This window comes from Octopus bimaculoides, chromosome 4 (genome assembly GCF_046866305.1).
Source record: "Octopus bimaculoides isolate indiv1 chromosome 4, ASM4686630v1, whole genome shotgun sequence".
Lineage (NCBI taxonomy): Eukaryota > Metazoa > Mollusca > Cephalopoda > Octopoda > Octopodidae > Octopus > Octopus bimaculoides.
Window position 1 is genome coordinate 21026654 of NC_142931.1, and position 20301 is coordinate 21046954.

At 36.7% G+C, this 20301-nt stretch overlaps 1 protein-coding gene across 2 annotated transcripts in view; it reads right to left on the reverse strand.

The window, feature by feature from the left end:
* LOC106876307 (sprouty-related, EVH1 domain-containing protein 2) overlaps positions 1-20301 on the reverse strand; it is a 191014-nt gene that overhangs the window by 78307 nt on the left and 92406 nt on the right. For both annotated transcript variants that reach the window (XM_014924802.3, XM_089350459.1), the window contains exon 2: positions 6687-6891. In XM_014924802.3, coding sequence (XP_014780288.1) covers positions 6687-6891 — 205 coding nt within the window. The remainder of the gene's footprint in view (positions 1-6686; positions 6892-20301) is intronic.

Sequence of the window (20301 nt, forward strand, 5' to 3'; positions counted from 1 at the left end):
TACTACTGCAGAAACAGAGAGGTCTCACAGTAGATAATGTAGCTCTACACGCTACTTAAAAGACAAGATGATCATAGCTGGAATAACTTTTATCATAAGTCTGCTCAGATAGAACTGACTTGGAGCTATACAACAGCGACGGCTGGTGCCAGCAATAAATCTGGTAGTCATTCTATTGGTCACTTGTTGCTGAACTGCTCAGTTACAGGGGCATAAACAAAACCAATACCAGTTGTCAAACAGTGAGAGACACACCAACACAAAGTTGCACACACACCCTCACACAAAAGTATATTGCAGGGTAACAGTCTGGAGAAGTATGCAATAAAGATATAATGTGCAGTAGTGTATTTAGGCTAGTCTAGTTGCTTGTTACTGTGAACCAGTGTATTATCATCATCATCATCATCATTGTTGTTTAAAACTTTGATTTGGCTCCAGAGTTTCATAGGGTTGTCACAGATACCTAATTCATCAGACACAGGTGGCCAAATGGGGCAATGTAGGAAGTACAAGATGGCAACTGGAATTCAGGCTGCTATTGGTCAAGGCAAGTTACATGGTCTTGTTAGAAATAATACGGAGACTTCAGCAACATCAAATACATCAAAATAAAAATCCCAATCTGAATTTATGTACACATACATATATACATATCCTTACACAACTAGACTCAACACTACCTAACCATGTTCTTATATTTCATCTTTCACAATCAATTTATGAATATCTGATTGAGTTATGCGACACAGACTCAATGTGGTGTGATAGGTAAATTGTCATCATTTGATATTTCTAATTTTGTGCATGAGCATTGTTTGTCTTTGATTTTGTTGACTACACAGCATAAGTAGGATCAGTTCAGCATTGTCTGAGAAGAACAGCACCATGAAGTAATTCACTATCAGAAATTTGGAAACAATATGGTGTACTGCTTGGCATTTGTGCTGGAAGCTCCAATACAGACATTTCAAAGTTTGGGTGTCAATCTGAGGACATGTACCGAGAGTGATAAAAATCAAACATCCAATGAACATCAGGGTGTTTGGAGTGATCGTTAACAATGGCGACGTTATGCCTCCATTCATCTTCCCACACAAGCTCAGGCTCAACATGGAGGCCTACATCAAGTGCTTGGAAGAGGTAGTGCTGCCCTGGGCCAAGAGGGTGGCTGCTGGAAGACCCTTTGTCTGGCAACAAGACTCTGCATGATGCCACACAAGCAAGAGAATACAGTCATGGCTGTCAGACAATTTGTGCGACCACATCACCCCTAGCCTCTGACTACTTAACTTCCCAGACTGCAACCCCCTTATTATGTGTGGGGCGCAGGTGAGGTAGACACCAACAAAACTCCTTGTAATACCAAAGATGAACTGAAGGCAAGGATTATGGCAGCATTTCCAGAAGAGTTGCATGAGATTCCGAAGTCATCTGGAGGCTGTGTAAATTTACTTTCAAGATATTTTTAGATAATTTTGGCAAATAATCTGTTAAAATGAGATGATCAGTGATATTTTCAATTTTATGTAATTTAGATGTACATATATATATATTCTTTTATTCATTTCAGCCATTTGACTGCGGCCATGCTGGAGCACGGCTTTTAGTTGAACAAATTGACCCCAGGAATCATGCTTTGTAAGCTTAGTACTTATTCTATCAATGTCTTTTGCCAAACCCCTAAGTTATGGGGATGCAAACACATCAATATCGGTTGTCAAGCAATGCTGGGGGAACAAACACAGACACAAACAAACACACACACATATATATATATATATATATATATATATATATATATATATATATATATATATATATATATATATATATATAGAGAGAGAGAGAGAGAGAGAGAGAGAGAGAGAGAGAGAGAGAGAGAGAAAAAGAGAGAATGGGTTTCTTTTAGTATCTGTCTACCAAATCCACTCACAAGGCTCTGGTAAGTCTGACACTTGCCCAAGGTGCCATGCAACAGGACTGAATCCAGAACCATGTGGTTGGGAAGCGAGCTTCTTACCACACACCCACACCTGCGCTTATGTATATGATAACCAATAATAAATTTCACAATTTTGGCTAGGAAAAAAAGTCACAAACAATTTATGGTGGCCAGTAATAAAGTCACAATTAATTTATGGGATCCAGACAAAACCCCTGTGACTTTTGGAACTGGATATGTATAGGGGTGACAGGTGACCAGTAGCAGTAGTTGACATTACTGGAGGGTGGTTTCCATTGTTTGGCCCAAGGTTTGCTCTCATTGCAGAGATCTATTATGAAAGGTATCCCAGTATTTACCATCGGTCTTAAAAATTTTTTTTTTTTGAGATGGCAGGGTGTGATTTAAGAGAGATTTGACTGCTATTTCAAGCATGTCAAGCAGCCACACAAAGAATTCTTTGCTAGAGGGCAACTGCTACTTACTAGTGGCAAAAAAAAAAAAATAATAAGAGGAAACTAGTGAAAGCTATAAGTGATGATGGTGTGGGAATGTTTGTGATGGTGGTATTGGTGTAGTAGTAGTAGTAGTAGTGGGAGTTGAAAATTGTACAGTAGTATGAGAGATAAATAATAATGATGATGATGATGATGGGCAATAATAGTATGGATGGTGATGGTAGTCCACTTTCTAGCATAGTAGTAGTAGTAGTAGTAGCAGCAACAGCAAAGGTAGTAGATAATATTTTTAGTGATGGTGCCTAAGAGTTGTGAATAGCAGAAATGGTGAGGTGGCATTGGAAGGTGGTGGTGGTGGTGGTAGTAGTAGTAGTAGTAGCAACAGCAATAGTAACAAGTGATCTTGGTTGGGTTTTAAGATGTCTAAAAGCAGAGTGAGAGAAAGGGTATGGAAAGTCATGGTGGGGGATAGGGTTGAAAGTGTGGGAGGGAACAGGTAATCTTGTAGGAGGTTGTGGTGGTGATGTGAGACGGTGGGGGGTAGAGCAAGTAAACTTAAGCATGGAGGGTATTTGCCAAAAATAACTTCTTTCCTCTGCCTCTTTAACCAAAGATTGACAGGAATGTGGAAGAAGTCAGTGTGGCTTAATTAGTGAGAGGTGCATGTGTGCATGTGTGTGTGTGTGTGAACAGTGAGAGAACAAAGCAGGTTCAATCCCATATGTGGAACATGTAAGATATTTATTTTAAAGTTATATTTTGAGAGAGAGAGCAGTCTTCTCAGGTCATGGAAACTACCCATTATTAGAAACTTTTTGCCTTATATATATATATTTTTTTAAATTTTAATATATCACATTGCTGAAGACTATCTTTGGATGTGGTTGAACATCGTTTTTAGCAATAACTTACTATGGGCCATACTTCTACTATGTTTGGGGATTTTTTTGGGGGAATATCTCTTCCAAAAGTGTTTTTCTTTTCTTTTTGTTATGTGACCTCCAATAGTGGTGAGGTCAGTATGGAGAGAATAGCTACAAGACAAGTGCATTTCTAACCATCTCACAAAAAATTTCAAACCTTACTGCTATATAAAAGTACTCTGTGGATCACAGACCAACGAGAGAGTCTCTATATCAGTGCTTCTCAATTAGGGTCCGTAAAAGAATATGTTGATAAATTTATGTGCAATAAACTGGTTATACTTCTACAATGCGTGGAGGCGCAATGGCCCAGTAGTTAGGGCAGCGGACTCGTGGTCATAGTATCGCGGCTTCGATTCCCAGACCGGGCGTTGTGAGTGTTTATTGAGCGAAAACACCTAAAGCTCCACGAGGCTCTGGCAGGGGATGGTGGCGAACCCTGCTGTACTCTTTCACCACAACTTTCTCTCACTCTTACTTCCTGTTTCTGTTGTGCCTGTAATTCAAAGGGTCAGCCTTGTCACACTGTGTCACGCTGAATATCCCAGAGAACTACGTTAAGGGTACAAGTGTCTGTGAAGTGCTCAGCCACTTGCATGTTAATTTCACAAGCAGGCTGTTCTGTTGATCGGATCAACTGGAACCCTTGACGTCGTAAGCGACGGAGTGCCAACAACAACAACTTCTACAATGCACAAGATATTTTAACAATTTTTTAAAACATGGAATGTCTACAAGGATCCATCCAAATAAAATAGGAAATAAAGGGGTCCATTGGTAACAATTGGTTAAGAATCACTGCTGCATATGCTTGCTGAACCTGCTAGAAATAGCAATCAATTTTTCATCACATTACACCTGACTGGTTTACAGTAAATACATTGCTTGTAAGCTTTATAGCCTGGTAATTTCAATACAAGGTAATTAATCACATAGCAAACTGAAATAATAAGAGTAAATAGATCACTATATTCTTAATCTACAGAGTAAATATGTTGCATTTCATTAATAATGAAAAAGAAAGTCAATTACAAAATCCCACCCTACTATGATCTGAAAATTTTAAGAAATCTTGTAGAAGAAGCACTTAAGAATTAGGATCTTTGTGGCTTTCGTCACTGTTTACAATTTTGTTCCAATGGTTTTCAAAATTTCGTATATGGATTAAGTTTTGTATAGTAACTATGAAAATGAAATTCATTTTTTCTAAGAATCCATAATTAAAAAGTTTAGCCTTTAAAATTTGCAAAATTTGGGTATTTTAGCCAATCAGAAGCGAGTCTTTTACACATCGCCGTGGTGAAAAACTCTGTTTCCATAGTAACCAAAGATGCTGTGCATATGCACAAAGAGGAGATATGAGAAAGATAATCTACTATAATAATACTCATGTTTTTCTCCGTCACAACATATGAATGAGAAAGAAAGGAAGAGGTGATGGCAAACTGGTAGCAGGAGGTTTCATGTGTGTGTATGTAAAAATATGTGTGTGTATGTAAAAGTAGGTATGTGAATGTGTGTGTGCAATGGAAGTGGGATGGTGAACAGTCAACTCCACTGTCCCCACTTGTATCTCAGTAATTTTCAGAGAAATGCAAATACAAACATACCATGATGGGCTTCTTTTAGTTTCTGTCCACCAAATCCACTTGCAAAGTTTTAGCTGACCCATGGTTATAGTAGCTTACCCTTGCCCAAAGTGCAGTGCAGTAGAACTGAATCCAAAAATTGGATGTTAAAATAATGATTATAATGATAATGGTATACATTATATCAGATTGAGGTTAATATTCTAGAGCTAATTTATAAGGCAGTGAGCTGGCAGAATTATTAACACAGCAGGCAAAATGTTCAGCAGTTCAGATTTTGCTTTCCATCCTTTCAGGGTCAATAAATAAAGTACCATTTGAGCACTGGGGTTGATGTAACTGACTTTTTTAACCCCTTCCTTGAACTAACTGGCCTTGTGCCAAAATCGGAAACCAATATTTTAGAGCTAATTTTAAAAATAATGAAACGTTTAGTGTTGGAATGACTTTATATTGAGAGTAGAGACAAATTTATTGTAAAGTTCCTGACTGGAACTTCAAATATTCTGCCCAATGGTTTATTCAACCAGCCAAAGATGCTGTTAGGTAAAAACTGAAGTCCCAGTACCCAGTCCATATGAATTTTACAACACACACACATACATACAGAACCAACTACTGGAATTAATAGTGGGAGGGAAGATAAGTGACTTGAAAGTGACTGAGGGGGGAAAAAAAAAAGAAGGATGTAAATGCAAATATAAATAAAGTGGTCTAGGAGATAAGGGGTGGTGTCTGAGAGAGAGAGAGAGAGAGAGAGAGATAGAGAGAGAGAGAGAGAGAGAGAGAGAGAGAGAGAGAGATGATAGAAAGAGAAAGATGAACAACTTTCATTCTCAGTGGTAACCTAGTAACACAAGAGGTGTAACAATGTGTGTGTATATGTATGTAGGTCTTAACAACAGTGTGTGTATGTCCTTTAGCAACTGACCAATTACAAGATAACTAGCACACATTGGCAGTAGCATTTAGACACATGACTATTAAATACTGTTTGTTTATTTTTGCTTTATTCTTGTTCCTGTTCTGTGTGTATCTCTCTCCCTCTCTCTCTTCCCCCTCTTTTTGTAATCCATGGAAGTTAGTGTTTCCCATCAGCAAGGCATCATTTAAACAAATTTTGCATTTCAAAAACCTGACAGACATATGGGACAACCTCATAAAGACCGGTGTGGATGTAGGTTAAGTTTTCGTTAATTTTTGGCAGTGCAGACCCTGGCAGAAGTAACTCATTATATAAAGAGATAAAGGGTAGCATGTGCAGGGTAGGTGCACAAACTTTTGGTTTAGCCTTGTTTCTCTTCTGTGCATGCGTCTTTTCTCTCTTTATGTAATAATCCATGGAATTAAGTAAGCAGCAATTAAACAAGCTCTCATTATCATCATCATTGTTTTAATGTCCACTTTTTCATGTTTGCATAGGCTGGACAGAATTTATTGAAGCAGATCTACTATTAGAACTTTTATCATTCTTTCACTGGTTCTACTCAATGTATTTTGCCCTAAGCAATGTCAGGACACTACTTTTAAACGTACTTTGTCTTTACTTTGTTGATTGTCTCACATTGACCAAAGTTAAAAGGCTTTGGTCATTTGGTCAGCATAAAGAATGAACAGTGGAACTGAACCCAAAGCCATAAGTTTGTAAATTGGACTTCCCAATCACACAACCATAACTGTGCCCTTGCATAAATTTGAGATCGCATGTTATGAATACTGAAAGAAAGAAGATAAAAAAAATGAAAATATATAATGAGAGATTTATACTTACATTAGCATCTACGATCCTTTCTCCATAAATAATGTAATCGTTATGTAAGTCCACCTCCCTTCCACTGCCTCCACTACCATTGCTCACAGTTGGAATTGTTTTTAGGCAAACATAACTGAGGCCCCCTCCATTGAGCGGCACCCACCCCCCACTAGAGTCATCTCTTGTCATGACCTGTGCCCTAACTCGCACAAGGTGGTCACCACTGCAAAAGAAAGAAAAAAGAAAACAGTAAATAACATTTGTAATTTAAGTAGGTTAAAAAGAATAAAGTTTATAAAGTAAATGGAAAAAAAAACTACAAAGAAAAAATAAAAGTTAAGTTGTTGATGTTGTTTAGTCACAGAGAAGACATGGTTGACCAAACACATGATTAAAAGCATTCCAGATGTGACCATCTAGCCTTATTTTTATTCTTATTTTTTTTTCAGACTGAATCTAGGACTGCAATATCCAAAGTATCTTACTTTCTAAAAGACAGTGAGGAGTGCTGCAGGGGACATTTGTAGCTGCATTAAGTTTAGATAAAGGAACAAAGTGATAGATTTAAAAATAAGGCCAAATGGGACTGTGTAATATTCATGCCCTACCAATCCAAAGGATATTAATGGTGTAACTGAAGGTAAATGGTTCAATAGGAAATTGAGCCAGTGTACAAGCCATACAGGAAACCTCTACATGGTCTCTCAACATGCAAGGAATGCATATGAGATGGATTGGTTGATCATGACATGAATGTTTTTGATCACAGATCTACTCAGAGATGATCAGGGCCTAAACAACAACAATAAAAGCAACAAGGTATATATAACCACAGCTGCAAAGATGGACAATACACAGATATTTCCAATGCTTTACTGTTCATTTGGTTCCAAGTAGATATCATACAACTGTTTCTGAAACACAAGTATCAGAACTGATTTGTTTTTGTTTCAGCAAAGGGAGATAACTGCACTGCACCCACCTGTAGGTGGAACCTCATTGGTCTGTTGTGCATCCTGCAAAAATTAGCAGCCAGACAGTCTCAAATCACACTACACATGTAGGAAGATCATGAAGCTGAAACAATTTTGATTATGTCAAATCCAATTCCACAAACTGAAGATCAAGTATGTTCCAGACTTATTGTCTTATCCAACTCATCTTTTTGTATATCTATGTGCCCTTCCTATTTTTAAGACAGTAGATTAGCAGTTTCAGAGGAAACTTGGTTGATAATAAAAAAAATTCAAGCCAAGAAACTAAGCAGAAGCTTTCTTATTTCCAAGAAATGTAGAATGGAAAGAGAAGTTTTCCATTGAACCAATTCCATAATCCAGTTTTAATTCCTGATTTCAGCACCCTCATCTCTCTCTCCCCCACACTCTCCCCCTCTCTCTCTAAACATACACACATGTATGTATATGTGTATATATATGTATGTATGTCATCAGCATCATGTACACACACACACACACACACACAAACATAATTTTATGAGAAAAAGCATGAACATTATATCTTCCCAGCTCTCCACTCCTGCTGAATTCAAAAGAGATAATCCCCTCATTAATAGATGGTACTAATTACAAACAATCAAAAAGTTGATAATTGATTATTTATTTCACAAAGTTGTTTTTGTTATTGCTGTATGATAATGGCTGTTGGTGGCTGTAGTGGTGAGGGTGGCTGTAGTGGTAAGGGTGGCTGTAGTGGTGAGGGTGCTAAAAACGAGGCAGTACATAACTAATTATAACAAAAGGGAAGCTCAATGAAAGAGCATGTGAGAACACGCACACGCACACAAACTTTCATATATATATATTGTAAAAGCTGGTGTTGGTGGTAATAAATGTGGTGATTTATGATGATGATGATGATGAAGAAGACAAATGTAGTTAGGCAGCCTGATCATGAGAGCTGGTAGGCAACAATATGATGTCCTTTCCAAATGTAGCAACATCGTCGTCGTCGTTTAACGTCCGCTTTCCATGCTAGCATGGGTTGGACGATTTGACTGAGGACTGGTGAAACCAGATGGCTACACCAGGCTGCAATCTGATTTGGCAGAGTTTCTACAGCTGGATGCCCTTCCTAACGCCAACCACTCAGAGAGTGTAGTGGGTGCTTTTACGTGTCACCCGCACGAAGGCCAGTCAGGCGGTACTGGCAACGGCCACGCTCATCTCGCTCGAGAAACCTCATGTGTCACCCACACAAGAGCCAGTCCAGGGGCACCGGCAACGATCTCGCTTGAAAATCCTACAACAACCCCACACAAGAGCCAGTTCAGGGGCACCAGCAACGATCTCGCTCAAAGAAATTTCATGTGTCACCCGCACAAGAGCCAGTCCAGGGGCACTGGCAACGATCTCGCTCGAAAACCCTCATGTGTCAAATTACATATATCACACTCATAACAGTTAATCTTCCTTACATGCACAAGCCCCTCCCACCACACATACACACTCTGCATAGGTAGAATATTATTATTTTTATCAAGGCAGTAAGCTGGACAAAATGCTTAGTGCGATTTCATCCAGTTTCTTACAGTCTGAGTTCAAATTCTGCCAAGGTTGACTTTGCTGTTTGTCCTTTGAAAATAAAATACTAGTGAAGTACTAGGATTGATGTAATTGACAAACTCCCTCCTCCATATATCAGGCCTTGTACCTATATTACAAACCATTATTATTAGTATTCTACTGAGGCTGACTTTATTGAAATGAGAGAGCATCTGTACAGTTCCTTCGCTTGGTTTATTTGTAATAGCAATCAATCATATGACATTCTCTTTCCAGTTTGTCTGAACAGGTGACGTGATCAACCATCCTAACAGACTCCTAAGTATTCACTTCTGACTCTAATGACAGTTTATATATGAGACTGAGAAGTAGGGGTTGATCAGACACACTGCCATACTTTGCAAGCACTGATGATGATCTAAATAGTGTGACAGCATCAGATAACTAAACATAAAAATTAGTGTCCAGTAAAACACCATCAACTGATTTTGATTCAGAGCCTGGTGTAGCCATCTGGTTTCACCAGTCCTCAGTCAAATCGTCCAACCCATGCTAGCATGGAAAGCAGATGTTAAACGACGATGATAAAGTTGTACACCTTAGAGTTTATAGAAAAACAAAGAAAAATGCAATGCTGTGGTGTTCATGAGGTTATGTAAGTGATGAAGTAGTGTAAGTTAAGAATGCTGATTGCATTAACAAAGAACTGAGGCATGGGTGAGGGCATAACTTACTCTATGAGTGTCATAGAAAAATTAAAACTACCGTAAACCCAACATAGAAAGAGTACTTAATATGAGAGTAGGGAAATAGCAACATAGAGTATGGAAATCACCCTCATTTTCCATTATTCAATGTTCACTCTTCCATGCTTGCATGGATAAGCCCAAATTTGTCAAAGCTTTTTTAGATGGCCAAATGCCCTTTTCTATCTCTAATCCTCACCTGTTTCCAAGCAAGGTAACATTTCCCTATGGCCAGACATGTTTTTCAGGGGAGACTCGAAATGAACAACTTTGCTTGGATGATAATGATGCTCATTTACAACCATCGCAGGATGTCAAGACAAGGACACACACAAATACATGCACACAAATACATGCACACACACACACACATATATGGTTACAACTAGCTTCTTCTAGTTTCTGATTTTCAAATCCACTTACAAGGCTTTATTTGGCCTGGGGCCAGAGCAGAAGACACTAGCCCAAGATGCTACAGAATAGGAATTGAACCTAGGACCACATAGTTTGAAAGCTAGCTTCTTAACCACACAATCACACCTATTTATATTTATAGAAGCACAGTAGATAAACCATAGTTGCAGTATTTATATTGGGAGTGAGGGGAACTAGATGCAAGCTTGTAAGTATAGAAATTGTAATAGACCTTTGGCTGAAGCTTGTAAGCATAGAAATTGTAATAGCCCTTTGTCTGAATAAATATATAAATACCTGTAGACAAGATACTTTAGTTTGCTAATGTTAAGCTATTGGCCTGCCAACAGGTATAATTTCTATTTCATGCTTTAATGGTTTATAGCAGCTGGAAGGGACATCCAAGTAGTAGAAATACTAGCTCCAGTAATATATAATTGCCCAAATTTACATAAATTGTCCCATCCCATCTCATCCCATCCCACTCATGTAAACTGTAAAAAGAAAAAAAAAAAACCAAAACATGTAAGGGATGGAGTAAACACATATAAAAGATGTATGTGTATGTGTGCATGTGGGTGGTGGTAAGTACAATGTGCTGAAATAGCAGCAGCGGCAGGGCAAAAGCATTAATAATACTGACCTACTTTGTAACAACCATACACCACCAATATTGTCACAAAACAGTCATTTTCTTGCCTTCTTTTTGAAAATTACATAGCTTTCTCCTAAGGGGTCAAAGAACCTAATTGTTAAGTTGACCTTTCATTTCAGGTCTACTGCGACATAATAATATTGACCTTCTTTGTAACAAAAAAAAAAAACAACTTAAAAAACAAATGAGACCAAAACAAAACAAACCAACAAAGATACTGCACAACTCTAGAATTTCCTGATCCTTTAAGTTTCATAATAATTGAGTGGACTAAATACTGAAATAGCACCAATTTTGTAATACCTTTGTTATGAAGTTATAAATAGGACAGACTTAAGGATTAACCTGGTTCTTCTTTTTTTTTTTTATCTTTTTGAAATAATGATGATTAAGATGTATAAAGTTTCAGCATCATCATCATCATCGTTTTAATGTCTTCCACTTTTCTATGCCTACATGGGTCAGATAGAATTTGTTGAAGAAGATTTTCTATGCCCAGATGCCCTTCCTCTTGTCAGCCCTCACATATTTTCAAGCAGGGTAACATATCTCCATGGCCAGACATGTTCTTCACAGAAGAATGGAAATGAATGACATCACTTGTATGACTTGATGGTAAGACAAGGACATACACACACACAATATATGTATATATGCATATATGATGGGCTTCTTTCAGTTTCTGTCTATCAAAGCCACTCACAAGGCTTGGTCCAGGGCTATAGAAGAAGACACTTGCCTAAGTGTTTGTGCAGTAAGACTGAGTTCAAAAACACATGGTTGGGAAGGAAGTTTCTTAACTACACAGTTGTGCCTGCATCCCAAAAAACATAAGAGAAAACAACAAACAAAAATGCAAATCATTTTTGTGCTAGACAATTGTACTACATAAAATCATTAGTGGCATTAAGTCATTTACATAATTGTCAGGAACATGATGCAAGTGAATCCTGAAAAACCCAGTTGTTTATATGAAGAAGTACTAATAATTGATTCCAATTTAGGTACAAGGCTAGAAATTTTGAGGGGAGGGATCAGTCAGTTACAGATATATCAACAGGATTAAAACTCTGAGTATAAAGAGCTAGAACAAATGCTGCAAGGGATTTTTTTTGAGGCTCTAAATGAATCTGATAAGCTGCCATATTAAGGAGTATTAATGGTGTTTTCAAATCTGGACGCAAGACCAGTAATTTTGAGGGGAAAGAGTTAGTTGATAGCATCCAACCAGTACTTGACTGGTACTTTGTTTCATTGACCCCCGAAAAGATGAGAAGCAAAATTGACCTTGTCAAGATTTGAACTCAGACCATAAAGAGCAGGAACAAATACCAAATGCCATAAAGTATTTTCCCAATTCTGGCATATTGTCACCTTAGGAAGAAGGCCAGCAATTTTTAGAGGGAGAAGGTGAGTTGATTACACTGACCTCTGCTAAACTGGTACTTATTTTATTGACCCCTGAAAGAAAGAAAGGCAAAGTCAACCAAGGCAGAACTTAACTCAGAATAAAAGAGCTGTAAGAGACACTGTTAAGCATTTTGTCTGATGCACTAAGTATTCATAGCTCACCACTTCAAGTTCTAATAATGGTTACAAATTTTGGCACAAGGCCAGCAATTGTTGGGGAAGGTAGAAGTCAATTACATCAACGACAGTGTGACCCCGAAAGAATGAAATGCAAAGTTGACCCTAATGACATTTGAACTCAGAATTTAAAGCCAGTAGAAATGCTACTAAGCACTTTTTCTGGTGCGTCTACCAAGTTTTCATGCCCAAGACACACCTAATGCTATAAACAGTGTTGCTACAATTCAATCAAGACTTGGGGGCTCAAAGCAAGGCAAGTAACAAAAGCATTAGTGTTTCACTCCTTGTTGCAAATCTACTAGTTTTGATTTATTTGTTTTCAACAAACTTTTTAAAGTTGTTGAGCTGAAGCAAAGCTATCTGATCAGTGATGCAACATAGATAACAAGGCTTCTTATTTCAATCACCTGCAAAGTATTTTTAGAAAGAAAAAGTAACAAGAAATGTAACTCCTGGATATTTTCTTTAAAATATTTCACACGTGATTGAAATAAACTTATATAATTAACCCAAGAGCGACTCTTGGCACATAAATCAAAACATTTTAAGAATCAAATTGCTATGAAATTGATGTGGGCTACATATAACATGTGCATACCCTCTTTCCAGCTGTCTTCTATATTTTTTTTAATAAGAAAGTTCCAAACAAAGTAGCCACTTAATGTAAGAGACTATGAAGATGGAAGAATTAAGACAAGAGTTCAAGTCATAATTAAAGATTTATGTCAAAATCTGGTTTGTTATCACAGGACACCCCTTCCTGGTGCCAACCCCCACTTGTTTCTGAATGAGGTAGAAATCAGCCCAGTCTATCAAACAATAAGCAGCCAAACTTACACAAAGAACTGGAAACAAACAATAGCATTTGAATGTGACTTTTGTTTACAAAACCATTCAACATGTCAAGACGAAGGGGAAATATGAGCTTACACAAAGACACATGCACACAAACACTCACATGCACACACAACACATGATCATAGGTTTCTTAAGTTTCTGTTTACCAATTTTACTCACAAGGAATTGGTTGACCAGCAGCTATTGTGTAGGACATTACCAACAATGCCCACACAGTGAGATTGAACTCTCGACTACATGGTACCAAAAGTGAACTTATAAACACAAAGCCATGCCAGTACCTTAAGGCAAGGGTCGCAATCATATAACCTTTCTGTGGGGCCTCTAAGACAAAGAGAAAAAGGAGGAAGGGAGGAAGGAACCATAAATCATGGTTTATTCTCAGAATGGCAACCTGGTTTCCAATACCTGCAATAGGATGGATCATACTATAAACACCCAAGGGTCAAATGGTGGTAGTAAACTGGGCGATGGATTAGGTGTAAGTATAGCCTGTCTGACAAGCTGCCATAGATTTTCTTTCAATTCAATTTCACACAAAAGACCAAGATTGATCCAGGTTGTAATGGAAAGCCCACAATAAAATTGAACTCAAAATCACGTGGTTGCAAAACAGGCTTCTAAACCACATAGTAATGACACTACAACCATATTTCAATGGATTAGGCAAATAAAAGCAAAAGCAACAAAGAAACAGAATACTCCCCCCTCCCAATATCTAAATTACTAGGAATCTTTATGCACATAGAAACAAAAATAATGACAACAGGTGAAAAACGTATGCATGCACACATATATACACACACGTGTGACATTATAAGTACCAGTTTCAGATGCAGGAGGAGAGGGGAGAGAAGTAGTACTTATGTCTAATATAATTTATATTAAAATCTTAGCAGTCAATTTATAATGTATACCTCTGTATGTATATAAGTGTGTCTGTGTTTACATGTGCATATACATACACAAAAATAAATGATAAACACATACATGAACACACACACACGTATATACATACATACATACATACATACATACGTGTGTGTGAGTATGTATGTTGGGAGGGAGGAATGTGGAGGAGGAGGAGGAGAGCTGTGATATGTAGTAAATGCTAAGCAGAAAGTCCACTTGAAAGCAGATATCGGTTTGTCGTTGTCTAAGAGTGTAAGCCTTAAGTATTTACATAACTAAGGACTTCGTCAGTGTCAGAGAAACAGTTAGGTCACAGGAGTTTCAAGGAAAATTGGGGATTAGTTATGTCACACATTTCAAGATGTAGATTAGTTATGTCATAGAAATAGGTTGCACTATGACTAATTTATCTTGGTTATTTAAGAGTCAAGGGGAACACTTATGGTAATCTAAGAGTATACACTACACTCGTTACCTAGAAACAAAGCTTTCTTGATACAATACACACACACAACTGTATGTGAGTGTGTAGGTACACATATAAATACCCACATATACATATTTATGCATGTTTATGTATGTGTGTATATATATTTGAGGGGTGGGGTGTATGCTAGGTATGATAAAGGGTGACCATGGTATGTCAAATGATAGTGGTTGTGGAGGTGGTTACGATAATTAAAAGTGGATTTATTACTAAATTTGTGTTTGTACTACTCCAGATAAAAACCTCCATGTTCACAGTTATATTTAGTATAGGTGTGTACGATTATATATTTAGATTGATCTAAATAGTTTTGTAACCTATATATGTCTGAATGTATTGATAACTCATACATGTGTATGTATGTGTGTGTGTGTGTGTGTGTAGATATATATATATAAAATATAAAGCATACATAACATATATACATGTGAGTGTTTATGATTATGATGATGATGATGATAATCATCATCATCAATATCTTTGTTACCTGAACACATGTTCAAGGTAAGTAACTTGTTGTAGCTTTGAAGATTTGGTTTGCTCAACCTCATCAGTCTGATGAAAGCAAGCAACCCAAACCTTTGAAGTCACTGTTAACCTTTCCACGTAAAAGTTATACGCACATATACGTATATATTATATATAGGCGTAGGAGTGGCTGTGTGGTAAGTAGCTTGCTTACCAACCACATGGTTCCGGGTTCAGTCCCACTGCGTGGTACCTTGGGCAAGTGTCTTCTACTATAGCCTCGGGCCGACCAAAGCCTTGTGAGTGGATTTGGTAGACGGAAACTGAAAGAATCCCGTCGTATATGTGTATATATATATATATATATATGTATGTATGTGTGTATATGTTTGTCTGTCTGTGTTTGTTCCTCCCCCCCCCCCCAACATCGCTTGACAACCGATGCTGGTGTGTTTACGTCCTCGTAACTTAGCGGTTCGGCAAAAGAGACCGATAGAATAAGTACTAGGCTTCCAAAGAATAAGTCCTGGGGTCGATTTGTTCGACTAAAGGCGGTGCCCCAGCATGGCTACAGTCAAATGACTGAAACAAGTAAAAGAGTAAAAGAGAGTATATATATTTTTCTTTTTGTTGTGAGTCACTTGGCAACCTCACTAGTGCTTGTGCCATGAATAAAGGGCCAAGTATACTCTGTAAAGTGGTTGGCATTAGGAAGGGTATCCAACCACATAGCCCATGCCAAGCCAGATATTGGAGCGCATTGGATTTTTTTAAACTGTCCAAGCCATACGATTATGGAAGACAGGCTTTAAATGTATAGTTGTGTATCATGTTGCACCCCTTTACATCAAGGAGTAACCTATCCACTCAATAAGCAGAAAGATTGGATAAAATAACTACTAGTGTACAGTAATACTGTGTTTGATACAACTGACTAAATCTCATGGAATCCTATTGAACTGTGGCCATAGCATGGTCACAGTCCTACAACTGAATCTTGAATAAAACTAGTATAAAAACATGTTGTATGAATTCAATTGCATACATGCAGTTAGACCTATCTCACCCATTCATATGTAATGGTAGTATGAAATATAGATTGTACCAAAAGGAAAGAAAAAAAAAAAAACGAGTGGGGAAATGTTTTAAGTTAGATATTTTTAATTTTTTAATATTTTTTTTTTTATAAATATTTATGAGAGACATTCCTTGACTAAAATATTATAAGTCGAAAACATATATATCAATGTTTGTGTTGTAAGATAACTTGTGTACTGTGACATCTGCTACTTTTCTTCTCGTCAACATAATCTCAATGAAAGAACACCATAGTGGTGGTTTTGGTGTGGTTCGGACAGCATTTAGAGCAGAGCAAGCGGACAATGTGGTGTCTATACAACACATTGAACTTTGATCCAGGCTAACATGATGATGAAGATATTAATTTGAAAATTACAGCAACAACAAAATAAAATAATTTGGTCATTGCTTGAAACTTGAACCTTCTTCCTTAGAGAAATAATGTAGTGTGTTGTGCTTATTAGCAAACATTAACGTAGAAGCCTGTGACTATGTGTGTATATGAATTCAATATGAGCATATCATCTGTACAATCACCCCTTCACCTTTTTTTGCTTCTGTTATTTCTTTGATACTAGTATGGGTTGGATTGGTCCATTTTAATATAGAGCCTTCACCATTTCATGTATGCATTAATGTAGCAAATACCATATCTGCAATGCATACACATGTACACATGGATGCAGAGTTGGCTATGTGGTCAAAGAGTTTGCTTCACAACCACATGGTTTTGGGTTCTATCCCACTATGTAGCACAGAAAGGGAAAGAAGCTTGTTTTATATATATATATATGTATGAATGAAATTCCAACTTAGTCTGATTTTCACATTTTATTATTTGTAACTTTTACAGTTTTACAATATTGAAATAAACTAGCATTTTCATGCATTATGCAATCATCAGATTTATGTAGTGAGAGTTGTGTTCCATAATTGTCAACACACACAACTTGCCTGAAGACCTCATGTACCTACTGGTGAAAGTCAGTGTAGCAAGAAGCTGACTTGTCCAAAATAATATATGTGTGTGTGTGTGTGTGTGTGAATAATTAAATATATAAATAAAATTCAGACCAGGATTGAAAAAAGAAAATAAATCAAAAAGAAAAAAAAAAACCCTCAGAAAAAATGAAAGAAATCAGCAACAACAAAGCTTTTGTTAAAAATAAAGTTTGAGAAATGTGAGTGACCAAACGTGTAATTAAAGGAGAGGACATTTGTTGATGAACAGCCTGTAATTTAAACATGTTTTGGGGAAGGAGGGAGTAGTGTGGTGTTGAGGCAACAAGTTTCTAGTGAGCCTTGACATGTCATTTGATGATTTCCCAGTCCGGAAATGGCAAGACCCTCACTTATATAGAGAATGTTTTTGGAAAAAGCATTAAAGCCACTGCTACTATTAAGTTTTCTCTTTCCCTTAGACCTTTGTATAAAAGAAAAAAATTAATTAAAAAGTCCTGCAGGAGAAGGAAAACAGTGGTGCAATTGTTTCTCAAAGACACCACATGCAACAGATGATGATGATGATGATGATATTGGTTGTTGTGGCTTTTTATGGTAATGATTATGGTAGTAGTGATGATGATGATGATGGTGATGTTGAAGGCAGTAGTGATGATGCTGATGGTGAGAAGGACAATGGTGACGTTGAAGATGATAATAACATCTTAGTGTTTGTGAACAGTTCTGTTGAAAGAACACCAGAGTATCAGTGAGTACTGTACTACTGACACTGTTGTCGAAAGGGACACCAATCATACTAAACTACTACTGATAGCATAATACTGATTATAATAACCACAAAACTGACACCACCATACCACTAACACCTGTACGACAAGACTAACTCTGCAGTACGCATCACAACTAGCATTGCCACTACATCACAGTTACATCTAGGTCATGGTATTAGCACCACACTAACGATACAGTACTGATACCATACTAATGATATCACAACACTAATACCATGCAATGACATCAAAATACCAATATTCGACCAATAACATCATGATAGTAATACCATATTGATAATATTACAGAACTAATACTTGTGACACCGCAACACTAATACTACATTAATGACACTACAACACTTAATAATACTTCAATGATATCACATTAATGATAGTATAACCCTAACATCACACTAGCATAATACAATATCAGTGACATCACAACACCTAACATAATTCGATATTCAACGAGACAATATTCAAGATTCAATGAGACACCAACACAAGTACCTACAAAACCTGGATATGAGAGAGATTAGATGTAGTAGGCAAGAAAGAAAGCTGTGGTAGTACAGATATACAATACAAATGACAGGTAAAGACATGCCAAGTTGAAGGAACCTGCAGAAGAGGAAGACCAAAGTAAACACAAGAAGCAATGAAGACTGATTTCAAAAGGCTGAACTGCAGAAAAGAGGTGACAAAAAACTGCAACATTTGGCAAGATGTTGTACTGCAGAAGCTTGCTCAACTCAAACAAGCATAGGAAAACCACAATCATTATTTTGAGTCATATTATTATTATTATCCTAGTATGCTGGATAAAATGCTTAGCAGCATTTTGTCTATCTTTATGTTCTGAAGTCAAATTCTGCCAAGTCATCTTTGCCTTTTATCCTTTCAGGGTTGATGAAATAAGTAGCATTGAAGCACTGAGGTTGATGTGATAGACTAGCTCCCTCCCACCAAAACTTCAAGCCTTGTGCCTACAGTAGAAAGGACTATTATCATCCTTTCATGATGGTCATATAATCATCATTGTATGTCTTCTGTGTTTTCCTACGTTTGCAAGATGGGAAAACGGATGTAACCTGATGGTGTTGATAATGATGGAATTATAGCCACAATAATAAACAGTATCAACAAGATGATAGCCACAGTACTAGCATCCTTTCAATAATATTATGACTACAGTTTTAAGAGACCATCATTGACTGACATCAATGCACAAGAGCATACTAACATCATTAAAACATTTTTTTATGGTGATGAAAGAGATATATGTTAACTGCTTCTTCTTTTAGTCTATAAAGATAGACAGACCAGTAGAAAGGAACAAGAACGCTTTTCATATGAATAAATTAAATTAAACTTAAATGTGCACATAAATAAGATATTTATAGAAGAAAAGAAAACAATAATAATAATTTCATTAATATTCAAGTTAACTCGAAATTGACACTAAATTCACTGAAATAACTACAAACATTAAATCAACTATGGCCTCTAGCATATCAAATCAACAAGGACTAACACTATTACAACTACCATTAAAAGACAGAGACTATAAAAATCTAAAAACAGTAAAATATGAAACAAACCACAAAACCTACAACTGCCTCATCTACTAGACCAATCAAAGTATCTCAAAAACACCAAAAGCTATTTTTGTTATTAAAAGATGTAAGACAAATTCCTTCTTATATTGTATTTCTCTTACATGCAACTATATCTATATTATGGAATTTTAGCTTGAGGGAATGTTGAACAAATTTGTACTCAAAAGCACAAAAATATTAATGAAACAATATATCTATCCTTATAAATACTCCTTTATGACTTCATTTATGACAGTGTTTATGACTTAGTCAATTACTAAATTCATTTTTATTAATTTTTTTTATTAAAGCTCAACTCTTTCATTACTATATTTCCGTTGAAACTCAACACTTTGTTTCAATTATTTTGTTTTTAAATAATGAAGTATTTAGTAAAATGACTATCATTATTAAGCTAGTGTTTAGAACATAAATTAACATGAAATTTTGATGGAAAGTTTTAATTTAGATCACTTTAAAACAGAAAGTTTGTGCCATAGAACCTGGGGAGGTCTCAAGCAGCTTGGTGTCAAAAGGCTACACAACTGTTGTATATAATAGTTTTAG